Consider the following 22,854-nt stretch of genomic DNA (forward strand, 5'->3'; position numbering starts at 1 on the left):
ACGGCCGAACCCAGCAACGGACACGTTGTAGTTGGGGGGGGTGCAGAGGGACGGGGCCGAGACGGGCGGGGCCGGGACGGCCCGGGGTGGGCGGGCTCCCTCGCGCGGGGCTCCTATTGGTTCTCTTTCCGTTCCTGCCCTCTCGCGCGCGTGTCCCGTGCCCGCTTGTAACCTCTGGGGCGGGTGTCACGTGAGGCGGCGGCGCGAGCGGCGGCGGCGGCGGCGGCGGCAGCGGGGGGGAGGCGCGGGGGTGGCGGCATCCGCCGGCGGCGGGTGCGGAGGATGAGGATGCGGTGGCGGCTGCTGTGGCTTCTGTGCGCCGCCGGCTGGTGGGGTGCTGGGGGCAAGACGCTACGGGGCGGCTTCGCCAGCGCCGCCGCCCGGCTGGAGCCCTGGCGGCCGGTGGCGCGGTTCCAGTTCCACGGTGGGTGCCCGCGGGGAGGGGAGGGGAGGGGAGGGGAGGGGCGCGAGGAGCCGTTGGGCGCCTCAGAGCGTCGCGCGGGGGGAGCCGTTAGGGCGGCGGGCTGTGGGGGGCCAGGGCGGGGCAGCCCGCCTGCCGCCGGGCCCGGCAGCAACAGGTCTGGTATGCTCCTGCGGGCGGCGAGGGGCCGGGGCGGGAGCGGCAGCCCGCTGGGCCCAGGCGGGGCTGCGCCGAGCTAGCGGGAAGAGGAGTCGGCGACAGCCCCGAAAATTGGTGCGGCTGTTGGTCAAGGAGCGGGGAAGTGCGGGCGCCGCGCTCCCCTTGGTGCCCCGCAGCCTGACGTGGCGGGGGGATCTGGGGGAGCGGAGGAGGCGTTTTCACTTCCACACGCGTCCCTACTGCCCTCCTGGAACTCCACCGAATAAGAACGGTGCTGAACGTTGCACCTCTGGTTCACATCACCGGAGTTTTTTAATATCACCGTGCATCAGGATGGGAACTGTCACCCGATTATCCCCAGTGGCTTTTCTCTGCCGTGTTAATTCCTTTTCAGCAGTAATCCCTCACTGTTAGTTAAGAGGCCTAGCAGTGGGCTAGAACCCTGTTAGAATGGCCGCTGCAGAAATACGGTTCTAAAGTACTCTCCTTGCTAGCGAAGTTTTACTTTGCAAAAAGAGATCTATATGCGAGCACGGTGAGTGCCATATACAACGAGGCTGCTCTGGTCAGCGTGTTAGACTATTTCCTTTCTCAGTTAGTTTCATGGCGGAATTGTTCTGCAGAATGCTTTCAAAGGCAGCCCTGAAGGTAATACTTAAGATATTTACACAGGCTTCCTCCCAGACCGGAGAAGTAGTGCAAGAGGAAACCAAAAACGTCTGCAAGAAAAAAAATCTGATGGGATGAAGGAAAATGTGACCTTCCAGCGCTGAATGAGAGATGATAGATAGGGTGGGGATAGCTTGTGGAGTGACTTGAAAGCAGTTAATTATCACTGTCCTAGCAGATAATTGTAGAAGCTCTGTAAATAGATCTAAAGGGGGAGAAAAAAGCACATTGCTTAAATCTGAGAAAAGAATGTTAAGATTCAAGATGAGTGCTTTAGGTCTTCAGATATTCTACAACTTGATGTTGCATTTTTTCTTAGAAATATTCCTCTTTCTGCATGAATACCCACAACTATACGTATTTTTGGTCTTGGTGAAGCCATATGGGCTTTTTTAAATTTTGCAAAGTCTTTTGTTAGTAACTTAGGTAAACTGTTGTCCGTATAACATTTAACAGATCCCAGGAGATCACCTTTTTTGAGGTTTTGTTGGAGGACCGCTGTCTTGCAGTGGGCTCTGAACAGGCAAACCTTCCTGGCAAAGCCTTATTTGAAGCTGTGGTAGCCTATTGATTCACGTCCAGCTGGTGCCTAGGTTAGGTGGGAAAGAAAATTGCCCTGATGGTTTAAAAAACACACAAAACTTGTGCTCTTGCATTACTGGTTTATTTTTCTTCTCCATTAAATCCTATCTTTTAATTTAGAATACTGTTACCTTAAAGGAGTCTATGGCAATATATAATGAAAGAATTCATCAAAATCAGTTTGAGCATTGTAGAATTACCCAGACAAGATAAACTGTGTCAAAAAGCTAGTTCTAGAATGGCTAAAATATTTCTCTGTGTCAAGATGCAGCCTATAGGTAGACTGACACATTGGAGAACACTTTTGAAGTTTGATTTTCTTTGTATCAATTTGACATCTGTTGTGTGTAAGTATTTTAGCTCTCATCAGTCCATAATGTGAAGGTCCATTTACATAAGTTCTTCTGGTATTAAGCTCAAGAGCTACCCTGTGATGCTCATAATCATGCTGCAAAGGTCAAAACACTAGACTTTCAACCAGTTATTGAGACTGGTTGAGGTACTGTCGTTAGCTGAACTTGAGAAAATAGAATTTGGGGTGGGAGGAAGGAAAAAAAAAGATTCTCTGGAAGGCTGTTTAAAAAAAAAGGGGGGGAGGGAAGGCTGTTTGTAGTAGAGAAGGTTGATGACATTTGGGTTATGGTGAAGGTATGTTTAAGCAGCATCATAGAGAATCCTGTGCGGTATTGTTAATGAGATGTATAGAAGTTTTGGAAAGAGTGTAAAGACTTTTATGGGAAGTAGTGGTAACAGTTTAAGAAATAAAGTGAAGCTTTAGTGCTGCTACTTGTAAAAAAAAAATCTGGTTTTGTTTGCAACTGACACCAAGGCAGAGGAGTTGATTTTATTTTTTAAATATCAAGGTGACCATGCTGTTCTGTGTGTCAGAATCAAGAACATAGCAGTAGCTGTGACGAAAGCAGCTAGACTTCACCTGTTTCAAGCACAGGAGTGGCTGAAACTGCAGAACAGTATCCAAGATCACAGCTGTACAGAGAAGTTCTCTAAAGCTCAGCTGACAAGTGAGTTGCTACTTTTTTCCCCTTACGAATTAAGTTACCTGTGTATTTAGAACCCTGTTATGTTATCTCTGTATTTAGAATATTTATTTCAGTGAATTTGGACTTTGCATCAACTTAAGTTAAAAGCAGGACTTTGGCCTTCTGCAATTAAAAATTATTACAAGGAAATAAAATCGCTTAGTTTGTATCACTTCAGAAGACTTTGTCTGCAAGTTATGGTTTACTATACTGCTGGAAAATGAACTATCTGTGACAAACAATGACTTTAACGCAAACAGCCAACTTTATGACTAGTTCTAGTCTCATGCTTTCACTTGTACACACTCAGAAAGGCTACATGTTTGGCTGAAGTATTCATTTACTAATTCAGTACAGAGATTTTCTTTAACTCTGCTTGGAGTAAAAATCTTTTTCTTTTTTCTTAAATCTCAAACTTTTGCATCAAAAATACTATGTTGAGTGTTTGAAAGAATTTACAGAGTGCCATTGTAATATGAAGCTGAAGAATTTCAGAATCTAAATGTTTGGGACAGTCAAATGTATAGTTTGAATTGTGACTTTTATTGCAGTGGAATGAAAAAAATTAGAGGCAAACTGATGAAGCCTGCTGCAGTTACCTCTAAACTTCTGAAGTGAATGCTTGTAAGGTGGGAGTATGTAGCCCAAGTACGCAGTAAAAGGGTAATTTTGTACCTGAAAACCTTTTTCTCTCTTTCTTTTTTCCTTTCACAATCTCATAATCATGACCTTTTTTTATTTTACACCCCTCCCCGTCTGTAAGATCATCTGTGAAAACTAATCTGGGTTATGCTGCTTTATTTTATAACTTGCCTCCATTATCATTTAATGTTCTTTCACCCTTTTATTTTGTAATCTGGTATTCACTGAATCTCCCATACAAACATTTTTAGTATTTGAGCTGATAATTATACTGATACACAATATATGGGTTGTCTTCTTCTGTTTATGGAGGAAAATTTCTCATTTGTCAGGAGGCTTCTGTTTTCTGATTCCATGGAAACTGCATTTTTCAAAGGCAAGAAAACAAAAATAAAGGGATATTTTCATTTTCATGATAGCACAAACCTGTCACGCTTCGGTGTAGAAAACATGTTAGAAAATTTTTAACACAGTATCAAAGATGAGCTAATCAGGATAAAGCTTGAGTATCCATCTGAATTTAAAAGTACAGTAAAACATCGAAGAATTCAATTATAATTGACTGGAATTTTTTTAATTTAAATTGGATAGATAATATTAACAATTAATTGGACAATTACAGAGTGTAACTGGAAGACAAACATATTGAAATAATCCATTTTGCACCATTTATTGATTGTAATATCACAAAATCTACTTAAAGCATAAATTTTCCTTTAAGAAATCAAAATAATATTAGAAACTTCATTCAGATATATCTTAAGTGCATACAGTTTCTTTTTAAAATACATTTCCTCTGCATGACCAGAATCCCTAGAGTAACAAATTGATCTCCTGGAACACTGTCATAACGAGATCTTACGCAGATGTCATTTCTAAGGACGTAGTTCTCTTACACTTGATATGAGCTGAGCATGAAGTGCCGCTGAAACGGCTAGTGGTTGGTCCATCACTCCTGTCTGTCTCAGCAGTGTGCTTGCTGTTTTCTGCTCTGTTTAGGAGTCATATGACTACAGGGTGAGTTGGATCCTTTTGCTGATCTGGGGCAAAATCAATTACATTTTCATTTTGTCTTACTTCATTTCCTGTGAGTTAGCTTGCAGATCCGATGGAAAACTGATTAAACACACTCTCTGTGATCCTTAGTCTTGATGCAAGTAACACTGTGTCAGAACTCAGCTGGGAGTACAGATGGAGAATAGGGTCACCCCATCAGCTGCAGTTTGCCTTTCATTTGGATTAAGCGCCATATGAAATCCTAAAACTGTGTTTTTAAAAATCTCAGGTTTTTTGAAGAGAGCTGTTTCACTTTGTATATTTGATTGGTAAGATATGTAGCTCCAGTGTAGAATGTGCACTTACCATTCGCTACACAAGGCAGATTGCCTGTGTTAGAACACTTGTTTTCCTTTTCTGGTTCGTGCATCGTCCAAATCTGTAATTCATGACAATTGCTGCAAAGAGACACATCATACGTTTCTTCCTGGGTCCTAACATTGATCAGTTCATGCCTGCAGAGAATGGAAAATAACTTCCTGAAGTTGAAACAAGTTTGTTTAGATTACAAAAATGTTTTTCACATGTAGGCTTCGAGTTAGAAATTAGTCCTAAATTTTGCCTATGAAATATTTAAGGATAACGAGTCTGCTAAGGGTTGTTTTATATATATGTTTGCACTTTTCATACAGAAAGGCTTTTGCATAAAACATAAATAGTTTGTTTTGTAGAATTTCAATGAAATTTTTTGCTTTCTTCATCTTTAGCCATTGTCATCTTAAACCATTACGGTGAATTCATCTACAGTTCAGTCATTATATTGTTATTTCTCCTACAGAGGTGACTTTCACTTACAGTTGAGCCGATTAGCACTCAAGTTCAGTAATCAATGCAACAGTATTTACTATTCTTTTAGTTTCACCCAAGCATACAGAGTTACAGATTTCATCTTCAGCAAGTGTTTATTGTGGAGGGATTGTGCATTCATTAATAGTCACTTTTAGGAAAAATAGCGGTAAGATCAGTGAGCAGATGAAACTTCAGTCTCTCACGTAGTTGGTTTTAAACGTAAACTGATTTGAAAAATGTGGTTTTATTAGGCAGTGGTCTCCACCCTTAGCTGTCAATTGCAAATCAGTCTATTATGGTTTGGGGAGCGTAGTGTAAAGTGTGCTAAGTTGCAACTTGAAAGCACGCACACTGTTATTTATCAGTCTCACATGTGGCTGTTCCTGTTCAGTGTTCTACAACGTCTTTTAGAGTAGAGCAGAATAAAACATAGAGTAGAATAAATTTCACAGAGGTATTGTTCATACTGCAGAAGTACCTGTTGGCTGATACAAAATAGCTAGTCCGGTACGGTAGAATAGTACGGTACTAGGGGACAGAAAAGTACTAAGCACTGGAGATGCAGTTAGCAGTTACTGGCTTCTGGCAGAAGGGAGCCCTCTCTGTGAACCTGAAAGCTGAGAGATGGCACGCGGTATATATCCTCACCAACTCTTACCTGCACCTATTTGAAACAAAAGGCAAGGATGGAAGTCTGGCCTCCAGTGCTATGCCTAGCTTTCAAAACAAAGACTGTTCTGTACTGTATGTAGTTTCTAACTTGTATGTGATGTTGTGGTTTCAAATTTTACCTTCAGTCAGAGATGAGTTTTCTGAAACCAGACTAATCAAGTATTTACTCCTTTTTTTTTGTTTGTTTTCTTCCAAAGTGACTGTGAACCACACAGAGCAAAATCTGACAGTGTCCCAGATTCCTTATCCGGAAACATGGTATGTGTTTTATGTAGACAAGTTTACCTGCGAGGAGAATTATTCTGAATCCGAGGATATTCAGTTTGAAATGATCTTACTAAACCCAGATGCAGAAGGGAATCCATTAGATCACTTTAGCGCAGGGGAATCTGGTAAGATTTTTTTTTCTTAAAATTAGATTTTTAAGTTAAGGTTCTGATCACCCAAACAAATCAGTACTTGCTGTGCTTGGAAAAGTATGGCACTGGGGAATGGATAGCAGAATGTCTTATATTTCAGATTCTACTTTTTCACAGAGAGTAAACTTTAATTCACTTTCTGGCATTACAGAAAAATCCTTCTCTTTCTCTAGACTTAATTTCAAACACTTGCCTAACTGGAAGCACAGATGCACAAGGAGGGATAGCGTTGACATCTTGGCTAATAAAATAGGTATATTTCCCCCTGTTGAAATTGGAAGCTTCCGCTTCAATGTGGCTTTAATCCCTGATTTTAATGAATTTGCCTATTTAATTTGTGAAATGTCTTAGCTGTGTAAAATCTGATTCTGTGCAACACGAGTACATGCACAATACAACATTTCACAAATACAATTTCAGTTCTATGTTTAGGTCTTTCAAAGTATCTTAGTCACAGGCCACAGATCAGATGTCAGTCCTAATTTTATTTAGTATTAGAAATGCCATTTTAAATCTTTAAACCTGCAAAGAAAATCTTCTAGAAGTCACTCAAGACAGCAGCTGAACAAATGCCTACGTAAAATTGTATACTTTGGACAATCCAAACCAACATAACATATGCTTCATGGCAGTGCTTAGCTTCACTGTTCTGGGAGGCCTCATCAGCTTGTCACTAACCCAGGTCTGTTGTAAGGGAAGAGCCCAACAGGCTCGGTCTGCCTTCGTATACAGGTTTAACCTACATACCTAGAATGAGCCTAACTGCTATGCTCAGAATCATGTGCCCTGCTGCCATTCTTGGTCTCAGGAGGATGTAGAGGGAACAAAGGCAGCTCCCTTTTTGAAGGGAAGAGAATATTCGCTGAAACGTTTAGCAGAATCTGTAAAGTAGCACTGTTAATCATCCATTTTTCAAGGCTTGTAAGTTGACCTACCTGTCTTTAACTTCCCAATTCTGCTACAAACTCAGTTGGCAGGTTTTATTTGGTGAATTTTGTATCCAGAAGTGAATTCTAGGTTAATTTACTTATTCTCAAAAAGCAGTAGTAACATTCTTTTGCTAAATCAAGGGACAAAGCAGCTATAAGTTATCATGTGGCCCTTAAAAGTAGTGTACAGACCTCCTAGAAAGGCATCTCAGCTCTATATTAATTTTGTAGGAAGACTTTGAGCACTTGGAAGCAGAACTGTGAACAGCTTGCATGCCGAGCAAGGAGGCGTATAAATGTGTTGGATGCACGCATTTAGATCTAACGAGTAGGAAACAGGATGAGCTTTACGTGCCATGTCTTCTGGGGTTGCAGGGGAACACCTCTGTTTATTCAGAATTAAAACCTGCAACACTGCCATGAATCCTGAAGTTAAATGCCTGTTGTCTGCTTTCAAAGAACTGATGAGGATTTCTTCTCTCTCTCTCTCTCTCTCTCTCTCTCTCTCTCTCTCTCTCTCTCTCTCTCTCTCTCTCTCCTCTCTCTCTCTCTCTTTCTGTTTTGGGTTTTTTAATGCATCTTTGGGGAATAATTTTTGTCCTTTTCCCGTAGAGATGCGCAGCATAGAACATTAGGGCATCAGAGAAAAGATCCAGCTTCCTTTCTTGGTTCTTTCACTCAGACAACTAAAAACTGTGTAGTTCCAGATGGTTCTAGTTAGGTGACCCTTCACTTTTGTTACTAAAGGTGTGGCCTGTCACAGGAGATCTCAACATTAAATGGAATATAAGGAAAGTATAGGAAAGAACTTGAGGCTGTAACCTTATGACTAAGATGTCTGCCTTGGGAGAGGAGGAGGCCTGGCTTCTGATCCCTAGCAAGTAATCTTTTATCATTTTATGTGGTAGGTTTTCTTACAGAAGACATGGGACCAGTGGCAAGTAGGATTTCTAAGGGCAGCTGACCAGGTAGACAGCATTTGGAAGATCTTTGAAGTTAGGTATCTCAAATTAAGGTACATATGTTTTTTTTTTTCTATCAACTCTAGGTTACTTGAATGTCAGGAAACATAAAAAAGACAGGTTGAAAATGACCCTTCTGGGTTTTTTATAGTTGTATTTCAGTGCAAATTTCTCTTAAATCCTTTGGTCTCAAGCCAATCATCCATAATCTGTCTTTGGTTGGAAGGAGCTTTCTATCCTAAATAGTTTAGTGTTCATTAAAAGCTAGTTGATTTTCCTAAAGAGTTTTCGGTGTGTACCCACTCGTCATGGTGAAAAACAATTTATCTACAGAATCCTTGCCAGCTTCAGTGGGTATCATATCTTTTGAAGCAGAAGGATAAAGAGCAAAAGGATGAAAAAGAGATTTGATCTCAAATGCATATTTTTGTCAGTCATAAATCCTGCTTTTGTACAGGTATACAAGAGAAGCAGAGTGGCCCTGAAATTTTTGTCTTATGAGTCTTTATTACCTTATGCTCTTTTTCTCCCATTTCACTGTATGTATGTCCAAGCTGATTCATTTTAGCCATAGAAGTTACAGTACTAGCAAATATTCAGAACGCGTCCAGTTCTCATGTTTTTCAACTTAGATATTGAAACATGTATAATTGCTCTGTTTCTAATCTCTGGGTGGAGCTGGTTGAAGTTTTTAGCAGCATTGTTTTGCTGCAGGAGGAAAAACATTGTTCAGAATCTGTTTCTGTGGGCACCACTTGGTTTCAAGGAAGGCTGGAGAAGAAAAACATAAATTCTTGTGAGAAAATTCTCTTTACCCGTTTTTACTTATAGCTCACTGGCTTTGACCCTTTGGGAGCTCACATGGTGGGTTCCAAAGCTCCTGGACAATAGAAAAGATTTCTAAGATCCAGGTCTTCAGGGAAGCATTTTACCACACTACTGCCAGACTGAACATTAGAGGACTTCTCTTTTGTAAATAAGATCAAAAACTTTGGGCATTCTTCAGACTGGTGAAAAAAATCTACTCTATGAACTTATCATTGTTTTCTGTGCTATTTTTCCTTCCATTTTTCTTTATCTAAAAGTTTTTGGTCTTGGTAGACTGTGCTTCTTGCACTAACTAGTTTATGTGGAGGAAGGGTGACACCCAGTGGTTAAATAGATTCAACAGAAGTCTGTTCTGGGTTTCTCGTCTCAGATAGGGCCTTTAAAAATTGAAGAAAAAAAAAGAGCTAAAAATTAGTTCTTTAATAAATATGTTTCTGACTAATCAAATGGGCTACAATTATTTTCCATTTATCAAAAAACTGTATGCTACTTTATAGTATTTCAGTAATGGCTACAAAGCTATTTTTATTTGAACAGAATCTCTCCTGCGTTCAGAAAAGGTATTTTTGAATAAAAAAAAAACTTTGTCAGATCAAGCAGTAATCAGCTCTCTGAAAAAATTCACTGACTTTCTTGGATAAAGTAGGCTCTGATTTACTCATTTTATCTGTACTACCACTTTTGGGTGACAGTTACTAAGTATTTCCCAGTGATTATATGAAAAACATATTTTGTTTCAGTTACTTACTGCTAGTAGCAACACTTCTTTATAAAAACTAAGCTGTATTTTTTTTTTCCACAGGATTACATGAATTCTTTTTCCTGCTTGTCCTAGCGTATTTCATAACTGCTTGCATATATGCACAGTCCCTATGGCAAACAATTAAGAAGCATGGACCTATGCATACTGTATTAAAGGTGTTGACAATTGCATTACTGTTGCAGGCTGCTTCAGCTTTTGCCAACTACCTGCACTTCTCAAGGTATCTTTGCTTATTTTTGCTTTCAGTCTCAAATCTTGAAGAACATTGTATTGTAAAGATCAGTATGTGACTTTTCCTGTGGTGATTGTGACATAACATAGGGCTGACTGTCTTAGAACTACGTCACTGCCTAAATGTACTTTTAAGAGAGAACGCACATTCAAGACTCATTCACTTAAAAATATAATCTTTTATTCTTTTTTCAGTTATTCCAGAGACGGAATAGGAGCACCTTTTATAGGAAGTTTGGCAGAATGTGAGTATGCTTGTCTGCTGTTCCTTACATATTCCTACACATTAATCTGTATAATGTATTAGCAAAGGCTGTTGTTGGACTGCATTATGATCTTGGACCATACCACTGTATTTTTAATGCAAAATACTAAAAGTTGCTCTTCTAAAAAAGAGGTTTTATTCTGGATGTTTATAGTAACTATATTTAAAGTCGTAGAGTTGTGGTATTGTTTAGGATTTTTTAAAAGATCTTCTTGTCTGAAGATTCCACCCTACAAACACTTACATACATGGCTATCATGTGAGTAAATGTTTCAATACGTTGGAGGGTTTTGTGGAGTTTGCATGATCTAGAATAGTGAAGCTTTTTAGGAAACATATTTTATGGAGTGTTATCATTGCACTAGCAAATTTAACATTTATTATAATGAAAAAGTGTTTTACGGCACAAGCGATATGATTAGAGTGATGCAAAAAGCTTTTTGTAAAAATTTATGTTAACAAAGCATTTTTATCCACCCTGTATAGATATTCTGAGTTCTCATTGGAACTGAATTCCTATAACATCCCTTCCCAAAATGCACTAACTTACTCCTGCTGGATTCTTCAGGGTTAAACGTTGGGTTTTTTGCTGTAGCTCACATTTTTGCTGTAGCTCACATTTTTGCTGTAGCTCACATTTTTGCTGTAGCTCACATTTAAAGCACTGGGGGACTGTTTCTAAGCAAATGCATTGCCTTTTGTTTGGCTTGAAGCACCCCAAGAAAGTAGTACTGTGGTAGTGAGATAGTGTTGGAGAGTAGCAACCTATATAGAAAAATATTTCCCTTCCTGGAGTTCATTTAGAAGCTTGCAGTTAGAATTAACAGCCTCTTGATGGCACTTGGCACCACAGTAATTGCCTCTTTCTTGTTTTAACCATTTGAGTTAGCAGCTCCTTGCAGCCTCTCCAGCAACTGTATTATTAAACTTTCCCTCTTGTCTCCTGAAATTCAATTAAATAAAGAATACAGGGGTGGTCGTAACTCCTCCACAGTGAGAAACTCAGTGCTAACTAACAGTGAGAACTTCAGAGCTGCACGGTAGATTTTCCGTGTATGTATCATAGTGAAGAGCCCGCTTCTATTTGCTTTAAGCAGAGGTTATTAAGAATAAAATACTATTTTTTTTTTAATAGGAGAGTTTTCCTTTCCTGCTCTTTTTAAGATTCATGATTACCAAAAAAATAACGGAGCAGAAGTAATAGAAATGTGGAAAGCTTCAGTGTCAATTACATTCTGAAGAATGGCTGATAGCAAGTAGTGTAGTCTGAAGATGGAAGGTGCTACCATTTTTCCTATATCAGAACAGAAATCCTAGTTAAAAGTAGAGTAAAATTTCTGTTGACTTCAGTGGGGCCAGAATTTCTTTTTAGGAACCTGTTCAGATACAGATTTTTTTCTTGTACCTGATAGCATAAGTAAAAATCACAAATAAGGAACAAATTTAATTGAACTAAAACATTAATCAAGTGAAAAGGAAAGCACTATTGTGTGTAGTGCCAAATCTCTAGTTTCTGAACCAAATTTGCAATTTATGTAATCAAAGAATGAGTTTTTTTCTTGTACATCTCTGCTACACCAGTACAATGAGCCAGTTTTCTCTTAAGTCCAAACACTGCTTGATAAATTCCAGTCAAAAACTTACTGGGTCTAAAGCTAACAACCACCCAGAAAGAAATCTTCAGTTCCTTCTACAGTCAATAGTGCTTCAGCAAGGCTAACAAGTAAAGGCTTTAATATATTCTAGCTTGAAGTTTTCTTTGTTCAGATACACCTTCAAACACAGGTTTGAGACGCTGATTAAGAATGTAACTTTATGGAGTATGTGTTAATTGTTCCCAAACAGCAAAAAAATGGACATAGCAAAATGAGGCAAAGGTAGTTTGCATTTAATAAAATGAAATACAGGCAAGTTGTTGCTCCAAATGAAGTTTGTGTTAGGGTTATTCATTAGATTTTTCCCCTTTAAGTATCTGAGAGTGGAATTTGTCCTAAATATTTGTGCTTTCTGTTGGAAGCTACTGCATCCTTTAGACAAAGTGCAATTAATTTAAAGTACAATGCAACTATCTGATTTTTGAACAAAAGTTTTTCAGAGCAAAGAAAGGAGTTCATTTCATCATGCTTCATATTTGCAATGTGATTAACATACATATGATTTTAGTTATTTAGCATTTATAAGACTATTTATGCACATGGACTCCTGAGCCCAGACTTCTCTGACACAAGAGTGGGATTTGTAAGGATGTGGCACTGTGCCTGTGTTGTTGCAAAACTGCAGCATAACTAGAGGAAAGCTGATAGCGATCTGTTTGGTCACTGGAAACTACTCAAAATATCCGCATTTGTGGCAAAGCAGCCTCAGCTAGTCAAACTATTACCAAAGTTATTACCAAAGGTGATACAGGGGGATAAATGTTCATCCTTCATTTGTGGGTATGTAGAACATTTCTCTTTGCTTTAGGAAGAACTTTTTTTTGTTGTGACTCATTTTTTCTTTTGTTTTCAATAGTGTGTGACATAGTCTCACAGATACAAATGCTATATTTATTGTTGAGTCTGTGTATGGGTTGGACGATAGGCAGAATGAAGAAATCTCATGGCAGACCTCTTCAGTGGGATTCCACTCCAACATCTACTGGCATTGCTGTAGTAGTTGTTGTTACACAGGTTTGTATTTTATATTCATCTTATACTGAAATATACAGCTTCTGTTAAGTATGACAGAACCGTGAACCAACTAATTTCAATATTCTATGAGGGAGGGAGTATCAAGACTGGAAAAAAAAAAAACCACAGCATAATGTGCAACCAGTATGTCTAATAGGTAACAACACCTTCTCTTTACTTTAACAATTTAAGGTGTAGCTCCACAGTATGTTTTTGTTCAGCAGTAAAACCACTTAAGAAGTTCCCACAGTTTTCCAAACTCCTGGTTGTGCCAACTGTTTGTAGCGTTATACTGTAAACCGGATCAGTGGAATGATCTAGACTGGGGGGGAAGTAAAAGAGATATTTCAGCACAGTCATTTTACTGATCTGATTTATAATGTGGTCCTATAAATAGCTGTAATCAGTACAACTGAGGGGTTGTGAACTACATTGTGGGGGGTGACAACAAGCAGCATGAGAGGAAAGACAAGAAAAGCTTCTGTGAGAAATTCTTTCTGTCACCAAAAAAAAAAATTGGAATCCCCAGTGTCCTCCTCTTAGAACCACTCAATTAGGATGTCTAATGGTCTTTTCAGTCAATATAAGGGAATTCTTGAAAGATTCATGTGCAGGATTGGTCTTGCAAATATACAAATGGCCTGACACATAATTTCATTCAAATATTTTCCATTAGTATAAATTAGAAAGTCAAGTAAACCAGTGACTTAGAAGTAAATTGTAATGGAGATCATCCAACCCTGGTGGTGCCTTTTGTAAACAAATTTTTTTAAATCACAGCATAAAGACAAGAGAATCTGAAAGCCATTGAGAAAGAGAAGAGCACGGAGAAACTGGAGAGGAGACAGTAATGAGGAAGAGACTGAAGATTTTGTGCCATTTGAGTAGTATCAGTAATTAGTGATTCTTCCAAACTAAATGAGTGGACTGCTAAAACACTAAGAGTAGCTGCGAGCTGATGTTTCTTGCGAATTAAGAATGTAAACCAAAGGCTATTAAGGTCAATGGGACTGCTGAAACTTAAAAATAGGTTCATTCCACCTTACTTGGACACCCATCTAGCACCAGAAATTTTATGTGCTGGTAGTAAAGAAGACTTATAAAGTATTTCATTTTATTCATGCCTCTCTACTTGTACATACATGTGGGTGTGTTAGTACTCTGTCACTTGAGACTGGAAAGTTTTATTGTTGTTTCCTTTTTACTATATGTAGAAAGGACACTCAGTATCATCAGCTTGATCTTTTCTTTGGTTGTCAGAGTAAAACTTGGGGCAGGTATTGTACATATATGCTGCTTCCCCCAGTGCTGGTCCATCACACATTTGTGCTGGCTCTTTGAGTGCCGCTGAAGCATTGGCACAAAGCTGGCTATCTTACTTTTCACCACGCAGGCACAGCTCTACCACATCTCTCCTCCTGATACCATTGGGAATGTCAGGAGTCTTGTAGAAACAGAATATGGATATGGAGTATGTTGTTGCCTGGATAGTTTTGCACCCCCCATCTCGGTGCCTGCTGGCTAAGTTCTGTGACACCAAGAGTATCCTTGCCCCTTCTGGAGAGGATATGTTCCATCTCATGGTTCAGTATATACAAAATATACCTTTCGCCAGATTTCTTCTCCTTAATACAGAATGTGGCTGTTGAGCTCAGGGGATCAGGATCCAGACCACATCACCTGTATCAAAGGAGTGTGAGCTCAAGACTTCATTCTCTGGATTAGTCTGTTGGTCACTGCTCTGTCTAGATTGACATGGGTGTTGGACCTGCTGTAACAGGGCAGTCAATGAGCACTTTTAATGATCAAAAATGTAGATTAAACTCCTTTCTGTCCTGCTCTTTCCCAGAGATTCTTATGGGAAAGCTAGTTTCCTCCCATGCCAGACGTTGAAAAAACTTAGGTGGATAATCAGAGATGTTCTGAAGACTTGTGGAGGAAACCACATGCATTAGATAGAGATTGAACAATGTTAGTTTCATTGGCGTTCTATACTGCCTGTCGTCATCTTCAGGGAAGTCAAGCAAGTGGACAGCCTGGGAGAGTATGTTATTCAATTTAGCTGCAGTTTTGACTGGCAAACTATCTGTCCCTATTTGCCTGCTACTAGTTCAAATTACTCAGCAATTTTTCAGGGTTTTTGTCCTCTGTACTGATGCTATGGGTTCTCTTTTTTCTTTCAGAAACACCAGCAATTTTCCAGGCTGTGTTTACAGGTTACCATCAGTGTAGGGTGGACACAGGCTCCTAGTCAGCAAATCTCTTGTGGTCTTTGAGGCTGCAGAAAGGTAGCATCTCAAAGGAGGGACAAGTCTGCCATTCAGCAGCTCCCTTTGCCTTAACTTGTTCTTTATTTCAGCCTCAGAACAGAAGATTCCCAGGCCACTCTGTATTCATTAAAGACTCCACTCGCTGCTGCTGAGGCACAAACCTTGTTCAAAACTTTATTGATGGCAGGCCTGTCCCATCACGTAGGCCTGAGCAGTTTCAGTTTTTAGGGCTGACCAGAGTGGAGGCAATGATTCTAGAAAGATAGCTGATCACTTCGAACCTGACCAAAATGACATAGAATCTTACTGCATTAGACATCACGCTTCACAGGGGTTCTTAGGTACACCCCAAAGGTGTGCTCAGAATGAGCTCTGCCTCTGACCTTAGATCTAAACCATATTTTACTGTACTGGCATGGCATGACATCAGATCCCAAATACTAGATATGGTTAGCAGTTAATCTGCTTTGCCTTGCTGCTACTTTTAATTTCCCTTTTGCTTCCCCCTTACCCTTACCTCTCAGAGATGATCTGTTCCATGGGAACCTGCCTTTACTGGAGATGGATAGGTTATCTTGACTTGCCGTAAAGTCAGTGTTGGCATAGTGAAGGGGAGGAGGGGTTCTACCATAATTGTTCCCTCATGACAAAAAAGAAGAATGTCTGGTTCTTCATTGTATGGATGTGGTGGTTCAACTTGTATATCTGGAACATCGGGATGATGTCCCTGGCAAACATTCTTCTAGCATTTTGAAGAGGAAGACCAGTACTGGACAGTAGTTGGTGTCCACTGTGAACCAAGATAGGTCAGAATTATGTGCAGGTGAAGTCAGGGATTTTCAACAGTGTATTATGTAAACACGGAGATGGTCATTCTCCTTTATGAAGAAGCAGTTGTGACTTAAATGTTGGACATAGCTAGTGCGAGTCAGCTGTTCAGCTGCCTAGCTCATCCAGTTCTTTTGTCTACAGCTGAAGCAGAGTTGTTTTTCTGGATAAAAATGAGGATTTCCCCCCGATTTCTTCTCAGAGCTCAAACATAGTTCTGCTCACTGCCAACAAAAAATGTCCCTAGTATCTACTTCAGCAGGTTGGTTTGGGTGTTTTTTCAGCTTGTTCCTGATACTGCAGCTAAGTGAGCTGACATATGTCTTTCTGTGGTCAAGGTAAGGGACTTCAGGGCTTATGTACCGTAATTTCTCAGGCATAGCCAGCAAAAGGGATTTTGACTTCAAGATCATTGGGAACAGATTGCCTAATCCATTGCAATCTAGAAACACTCCATAGCACAGCTTTCTCTTTTATAGGATCCTGCTTTTCTCTGGTGAGTGAGAACAGTCCCAGCTCATAGCAAGAGCAATGCAGCATATTCACCTTGTCCAGGCTTCCAGTGTGTTGCACTGACGGTTCCATCTCTGCCTCTAATACCTCTGTCTTCTGCTTATTTTGGAATAATCTAATGAAACTGAAGGAAGCTGGACTTCTGTGATCTTACATTGCTGTGACTACACACAGTCTTTGATCAACTGATTCCTGTGTTGTTTACACAGTTTACAGTGTTGAAAGGGCTAGTCCAGAGCATACCCTGCTGTCAGACACTATTTTCTCATGAGGATTTGAACTTTGTTCTCATGATTCCTTTACTCCAGCTCTTTGTCATCTTCTTATGAAAGTGGCTTCCTTCATTGCTGTTACTGTTGGTGCAGGCTAACGAAAATTCAAACCTTCATGAGCTCTGTTCTTTAAGGTTAAGCTATCCCTGGGATCTACCTAAAGTTTCTTCTTAAAGCAGTATCACAGTTCCATCTCCATCAGCGTTTATTTCTCCCCCCCGGATGCATGCTTTCATCAGGAAGATTCTGTACACAGGTAGAGGGTTTTTTTACATTTTCTCAGACAGCGTATGTCCAGTCCAGGGAAGTTAAATACTTTGGCTATTCCCAAGTGTAAATGTCAAGAAGGAAGATGCTCTGTACAAGACTGCAGTGGTTTTGTAACTGGTAGAACCCTTGTTTGTTGCCTGGGCACATTCTACCTCAACTGAAATAACTTCTGTGATAGGAATTCATTAATTTCATTATTAAACTAGTGCTGTAGAAACAACTTTACCAAACATTATCTTATTTCAGTCTTACTCCTTGACAGAATTCTCAGTCAAGTAATTTGATCATTTGAAGGCATTTGCTTGGAGTTAGGCAGAAATGGAGTGTTATGGTGGGAGCGTTTGAAGCATGTTGGTCAGATTATTAACTAGTGATTAGTGATGTCCAAGACATGCATACTTCACGTCTGTCCCTCTCCCATCCTTCCATTTCCCATCCAGGTAGCTGAGGAGTGACTGAAATGATAGTAGTCATGCTTGCTCTGTCCTGTCCTGGCCTCGGTAAGGGAGAGGAAAAGCAAGAGGGTATCCTCTAAGGATATTGTAAGCTAAATGATCCTGTCTCAACTGATGAGACTCAAGGACACCCACTTTTGGAAGGCACAGGTGGATTACACATTTTGAAAAAAAAAAAATAATTTCACTAACCTTCTTGTCTTTATGAAGTTAATGTAGTGAGAGAGCCTTTGAATGTGTTCAGAAAGGAATCTGACTAATTTAGCTTTTTAAATTGAGGCATACAATGTCTGCTTCTGAAGGCCTTCAGAGCTGCCTCACTCATATAAATCAAATTTGCCTACCTTTCTTCAGAAAGCCTGCTTCATTAGACACCTGAAACCTAAGTGCAAGTTAGATGTGTGCAGTAGGTGGACTGGATTCCAGTGTATATTCAAGTCTTAAAATGCCACTCAGCTGCTGCATGATGCTGGGAGAGTCTAAACTTACGGGTATTCTAATTTATAACGTTAACATTCCCAAAGTCTTAAAAAGGTATTCTTCAGCAAGACCCAATTTTTACGCAACAAGTAGGCGCCTGCCTTCTACCCAACTAAGATTCAGAAACTAGGTGCTTCTGAGTCTGTTTTTCCTCAGAGAATCTATCAATATTCTTTCTCACAGTGCTCCTGCAAAATTGGATTCTGCAGCAAATAGATACAGTGCTGAGAGTTAAGGAGGATTACTGTCTTTTGTGTAGCTATCTGGTGGCTAGAGCATTTGTCCAGATGCTGGAACAGCTTTTGGAACCTGCAACGCTCCCTTTCTGAGACCCCAGGAGGTTTCCAAGCCGGTTGCTTGCAGAGTCAGGCTGGCTCTCACAGTTTCTGACCTAGCTGATGTTGAATTCTTTTCTCCACAATGGCACAGCTTCAATAGAAGGGGTGGAGAGTGGCCCACCCAAGAACAGCCTATAGCCTGGCAGTTGGGGCACTCTCCAAGGAGGTGGGAGATGTGAGCTGGATATCCTTTAGGCAAAGGAGGGAATTGTGGGAGATCCAAGTTCAACCTGGGTGAATGCTTGAGCCTTTAGGCTATTGTATAAAAGGGGCAGCAGCACCACCCTCTTACTTCCCCATCTTTAAAAAGAAAAGTGAATCCTGTTAGGATTTTGAAAGAAAAGGCGTAGTCGCCTGCCTTTGAAACAAGCTTTACAGGTTGTAGATCCCAAGTGGAAGGAGACGCCTCCCTGTAGCTCTCTGGAATCATTTCAGTGGGCTTCCTGCTGAGTAGGCTGACTGTTTAACTAGATGATTATTTCGGATCTTATGCTAAGGTGCCACATTCCTTCCATCCAAATTAGAGGAAACTTTAACTTGCAAACTTTCTAGAAGTTACGGAATGCAAGAAGTGAGACACTTTTCCTGCCAATTGCACTTGGAGTAATAGGTGGTGCCAAAAAGCAGGTCAGGCCAGGGATTTTTTTGTGTAACATGGCGGTCTCCGACAAGCAGAGTGGAGCATGACCAGTTGTGTGGATAATTTAATCTGTGATGGGAAGATTAATTGAGGTTTGGCATAACCTTGTTGATTCTAAATGTACTTTGCCATTGTTGTTCCTTTCCAGAGCTTTTTATTAATTTGGGAGCAGTTTGAAGATACAAATCACCACAGCTACCATTCACACCATGGCTTAGCAAGCGGACTGCTTATTGGCCTCAGAGTTTGCCTAGCTCTGTCGCTGGCTGCTGGTCTTTACCAGATCATCACAGTGGAGAGAAGCACGCTGAAAAGAGAGTTCTATATCACCTTTGCCAAAGTATGGGTTACATCAGGGAAACTAATCCCTTCTGCTGTAAATGTAATTGCGGCATGCAGTTGACTGAAGCACTAAACTCTTTTCCTCCGTAAGAAAGCTAATGTTTTAGTGTCTGATTTGATTAAATTGCAGCCTGTCATCATACTCTGAGTAGTCATTTTAATTTGACAAGGAGCATAGAGCTTTTTTAAACAGAAATCCCACCTTTCATTGTGTGGTTTTCGTTCTGTTGATTGAAAATTAAACAATGGGTTCATAAAACAGACAGAAATGTAAATGCAGTTCCTCTAACTGTCATCTCTTTCTTCTAAACTGGCATGTAGTCATTTTATAACTTACACTCATCTTCTCTTTCAGGCCTGCATTCTCTGGTTTTTGTGCCACCCATGTCTTGCAACCATTTCTGTAATATTCAGAGAATATCAAAGAGAAAAGGTATGTAGAGGCAAGATAAAAGAGATGGAATTTGAATAGTAGTTGTTCTTCATGTTCAGTGTTTGTTAGCAAACTCATGCTCTTAGGCTGTTAATCTTATGACCCCAAAGCAACTTGAAAAGTCTTAGTCACACAGCTCTCATTGATGCTAATGTGAGTCATATTTTACAAAGGCGTACGGGGGTTTGAATCATCTAAGGGTAATCATTCCTAGGTTAAGGGCGGGGGGAATTGTTAAGTTAAAGGAAAATGTGGAGGGGGTGTTTTGTTTTATTGTTTGCTTGTTTGTTTTTTAATTAAAAACACCTTGGGGATTCTTTTAACAAAGCTAATAGAAAGATAAATCAGTGGATCTTTTTTGTTGTTTGCTTTTTAGTCTTCATCCTTTAAAAGCTTTATGTGGCTAAATAGGTCAGGGAACCTGCAACTGAACTGTATTCTTTAGATTAAGAAATCTGTCCAAATGTGTAGTTTGGTTTGTAAGTGCTAAACAGTTAAAAAGAAAGGAGGACTCACTGGGTTTCTTGGTTGCTTAAACATATTGGGAACTAGAGAACTAGTGTGTGGAGCCTGCCATGTTCAGATAAAGTGCAGTACTATTCTCAGGTGATTGACTGCCTCATTCTGGGGTAGAGTTTGCTTCTTTTCTTTATGATTATAACCACCTGGGCGTTTTTGGAAATTGAGCTTTTATTTGTAGAGGATATGTAAGGGAAAGAAAAAGGTTCCACTAAAAATATATAGTAAATGAAATATACCACATCTGATCTAAAAAAAAAAATCTAGGGAGAAAAAAAAAGACTCCTGTAGAGGTACTAATGAAGAGACTTTTTGTTGTTGCTTGATGAAAACATCGTCAGGGCAGGGGGGACAGTTTCTAGAGGTAGGATCAGTAAAGGAAATTTTTGCAATATTTTGCGATCTTTAGCTTACTGAAGGGAGATTACAGTTGCTCTGCTCTTGTGTTTGGGCAAGTTTAACCATTGTGTGCAGCTGCAGTTCCTACATTATGTTAATTGAGCTGTGTTTCCTTCTTTAAATGCACTTTGATATAATAAAGAAATGCACGATCAATAAATAACATATTTGTTTAAGAAAAATAATCTATTTTCAAAAACACTGTACATAAACTTAGACTTTTGCATTCTCAGAAACAGTAGTTACCATTATGCATTTGATAAATACCGCCTTACACATCTTTTACAGATGAAGAGACTTGCACTGAAAAGAGGTCTGGCTAAGTGAGACTGATACATCACTACCCTCACAGCTCCATGACTGCTAGTGCAAAGTGTTTTCAGGGTTTTTTTACCCCCCCCACTCTGTTTGTTGTAAGAATAGAATATCTAAACATCACCTCTGCTTGTGAAACTGCATGGGTGGTGAATTGCAAGTCTGAAATTCCCCAGAACAGAGACCGCCAGAAGGGCTATGTGACTTGCCCAGGGCTATCTACTGACTTAAAAACACCCAGGTGTGAGAGTCTGAATCCTGGACTTGAGATGCACGTTCAAATCTTTTGTAACTGCAGCAGTATTAAAAGCTTTAAAGTTAAACCTCGAGCACTGACACTGTATGCAGATGGAAATTAGTTTTGGGTTGTTTGGTGTTGGGGTTTTTTTCACTTACTTTTTCCTTTTCTCTCTTTTCTTTGTCTCTAGATTATTACCATAGGTGTTATCCTGTGTCAGTGCATCTCCATGGTAATCCTCTACAGACTTTTTCTGTCTCATAGTCTATATTGGGAAGTATCTTCACTGTCATCAGTGACATTGCCACTAACAGTATCCTCTGGACATAAAAATCGACATCACTTCTGAGATGTTTAGGAAGAATACATTATGTAATAAATGTGCAATAATGACCTAAATATAGAGGTATTTTTGTCACAGGTGTGTGTGATATGTTGGTTTCACTGGAAAACTGAATGGTAATATCAGAGCACTTCACAGACCTTTGGTCTGGCAAGGTCCCTATTAATCTGTTAAAAGTATTGTGAAGTGAAAAAATCCATAATTTGAATAATTTTATAAATATTGTTTATGTGCAGCATGCAGTGCTGAGCTGTGTCACAGAAAAAAGTACAATGAATCTTCTCTCTCCCATTCACAGCCACAAAAAAAGTCCTTACTTTGTATCAATACTAGGTTTGAAGGTCTTATAAAATGCAGTTCTTAAAACATCTACAAGCTCAAACAAGTCTGAAACAGGCCAGTTGCGAAATTGCTGTGATGCGTAACAATGAGTACAAGTCCTTTTATTTTCATGCTTTAGAGCAAATGAATTTGATGTAGAAGTATAAAAGACGGGGAAACCAAAGAGGGAGAGTCCTCTAGAAAACACACGTGAAATGTTCGCAACTGTCTGCGAGAAACTTTCCTTCATTATTGGTGTAAAAGGAGAGCCTTTTTTGCAACTGATATTCATACTGGTTAAAATTTTAATGGGAATTAAAATAGGCTTTATATCTGCTTTTTTGTTTTGTTTGGTTTTTTTTTTAATAAATATAACTAAAGATTTCATCCAGTAATGAAGGTCTAAACAGTATTTGAGGCTTAGAAGACACAGCAACGTAAAGGTAATTAAAGCAGCAGGCTTGCATCTTTTAAAGAAAAAAAAAAAAAAAAGGCAAAGAAAATGGAATGGGTGATGTGGTACTAGAATTTTAATCCTGATATAATTCATTTCTGTTACATTGAGGATTCAATCATAATTAAGCCATATACACAGATTAAATTAACAGAAGCATTTCAAATAAATGTTGGTTTCAGTCATCAACTACCCATGAATTCCTGCCCAAGGATACTTAATCAGGATTAAATTTTCTATGAATAATTGAAAAACAAAATACTCACTGGATTTGTTATAATCCATGTTGGCACTGGGTTCTAAGTAGTTGCCATCTTCCATCCATTGT

At 39.7% G+C, this 22,854-nt stretch overlaps 1 protein-coding gene across 1 annotated transcript; it reads left to right on the forward strand.

Annotated features, from left to right (window-relative positions):
* Positions 1 to 232: 232 nt before the first annotated feature.
* On the forward strand, positions 233 to 22,409 carry GPR180 (G protein-coupled receptor 180). The gene is made up of 9 exons (XM_075089659.1): positions 233 to 424; positions 2,695 to 2,853; positions 6,228 to 6,422; positions 9,971 to 10,151; positions 10,358 to 10,407; positions 12,939 to 13,096; positions 19,311 to 19,502; positions 19,860 to 19,937; positions 21,599 to 22,409. The coding sequence occupies exons 1-9, from the start codon at positions 283 to 285 to the stop codon at positions 21,755 to 21,757; spliced, it is 1,314 nt and encodes a 437-aa protein (XP_074945760.1). The 5' UTR covers positions 233 to 282; the 3' UTR covers positions 21,758 to 22,409.
* Positions 22,410 to 22,854: the final 445 nt, after the last annotated feature.

The sequence above is a fragment of the Phalacrocorax aristotelis genome, chromosome 1 (assembly GCF_949628215.1).
Source record: "Phalacrocorax aristotelis chromosome 1, bGulAri2.1, whole genome shotgun sequence".
NCBI classification, from domain to species: domain Eukaryota; kingdom Metazoa; phylum Chordata; class Aves; order Suliformes; family Phalacrocoracidae; genus Phalacrocorax; species Phalacrocorax aristotelis.

What these genes read in the sequence shown, in the direction of transcription:
- GPR180 (XM_075089659.1), top strand. Translation starts at nt 283, where the DNA reads ATGAGGATGCGGTGGCGGCTGCTGTGGCTTCTGTGCGCCGCCGGCTGG. An exon ending in GGCGCGGTTCCAGTTCCACG is followed by an intron (nt 425 to 2,694) that starts GTGGGTGCCCGC and finishes TTAAATATCAAG; the next exon opens with GTGACCATGCTGTTCTGTGT. An exon ending in CTCTAAAGCTCAGCTGACAA is followed by an intron (nt 2,854 to 6,227) that starts GTGAGTTGCTAC and finishes TTTCTTCCAAAG; the next exon opens with TGACTGTGAACCACACAGAG.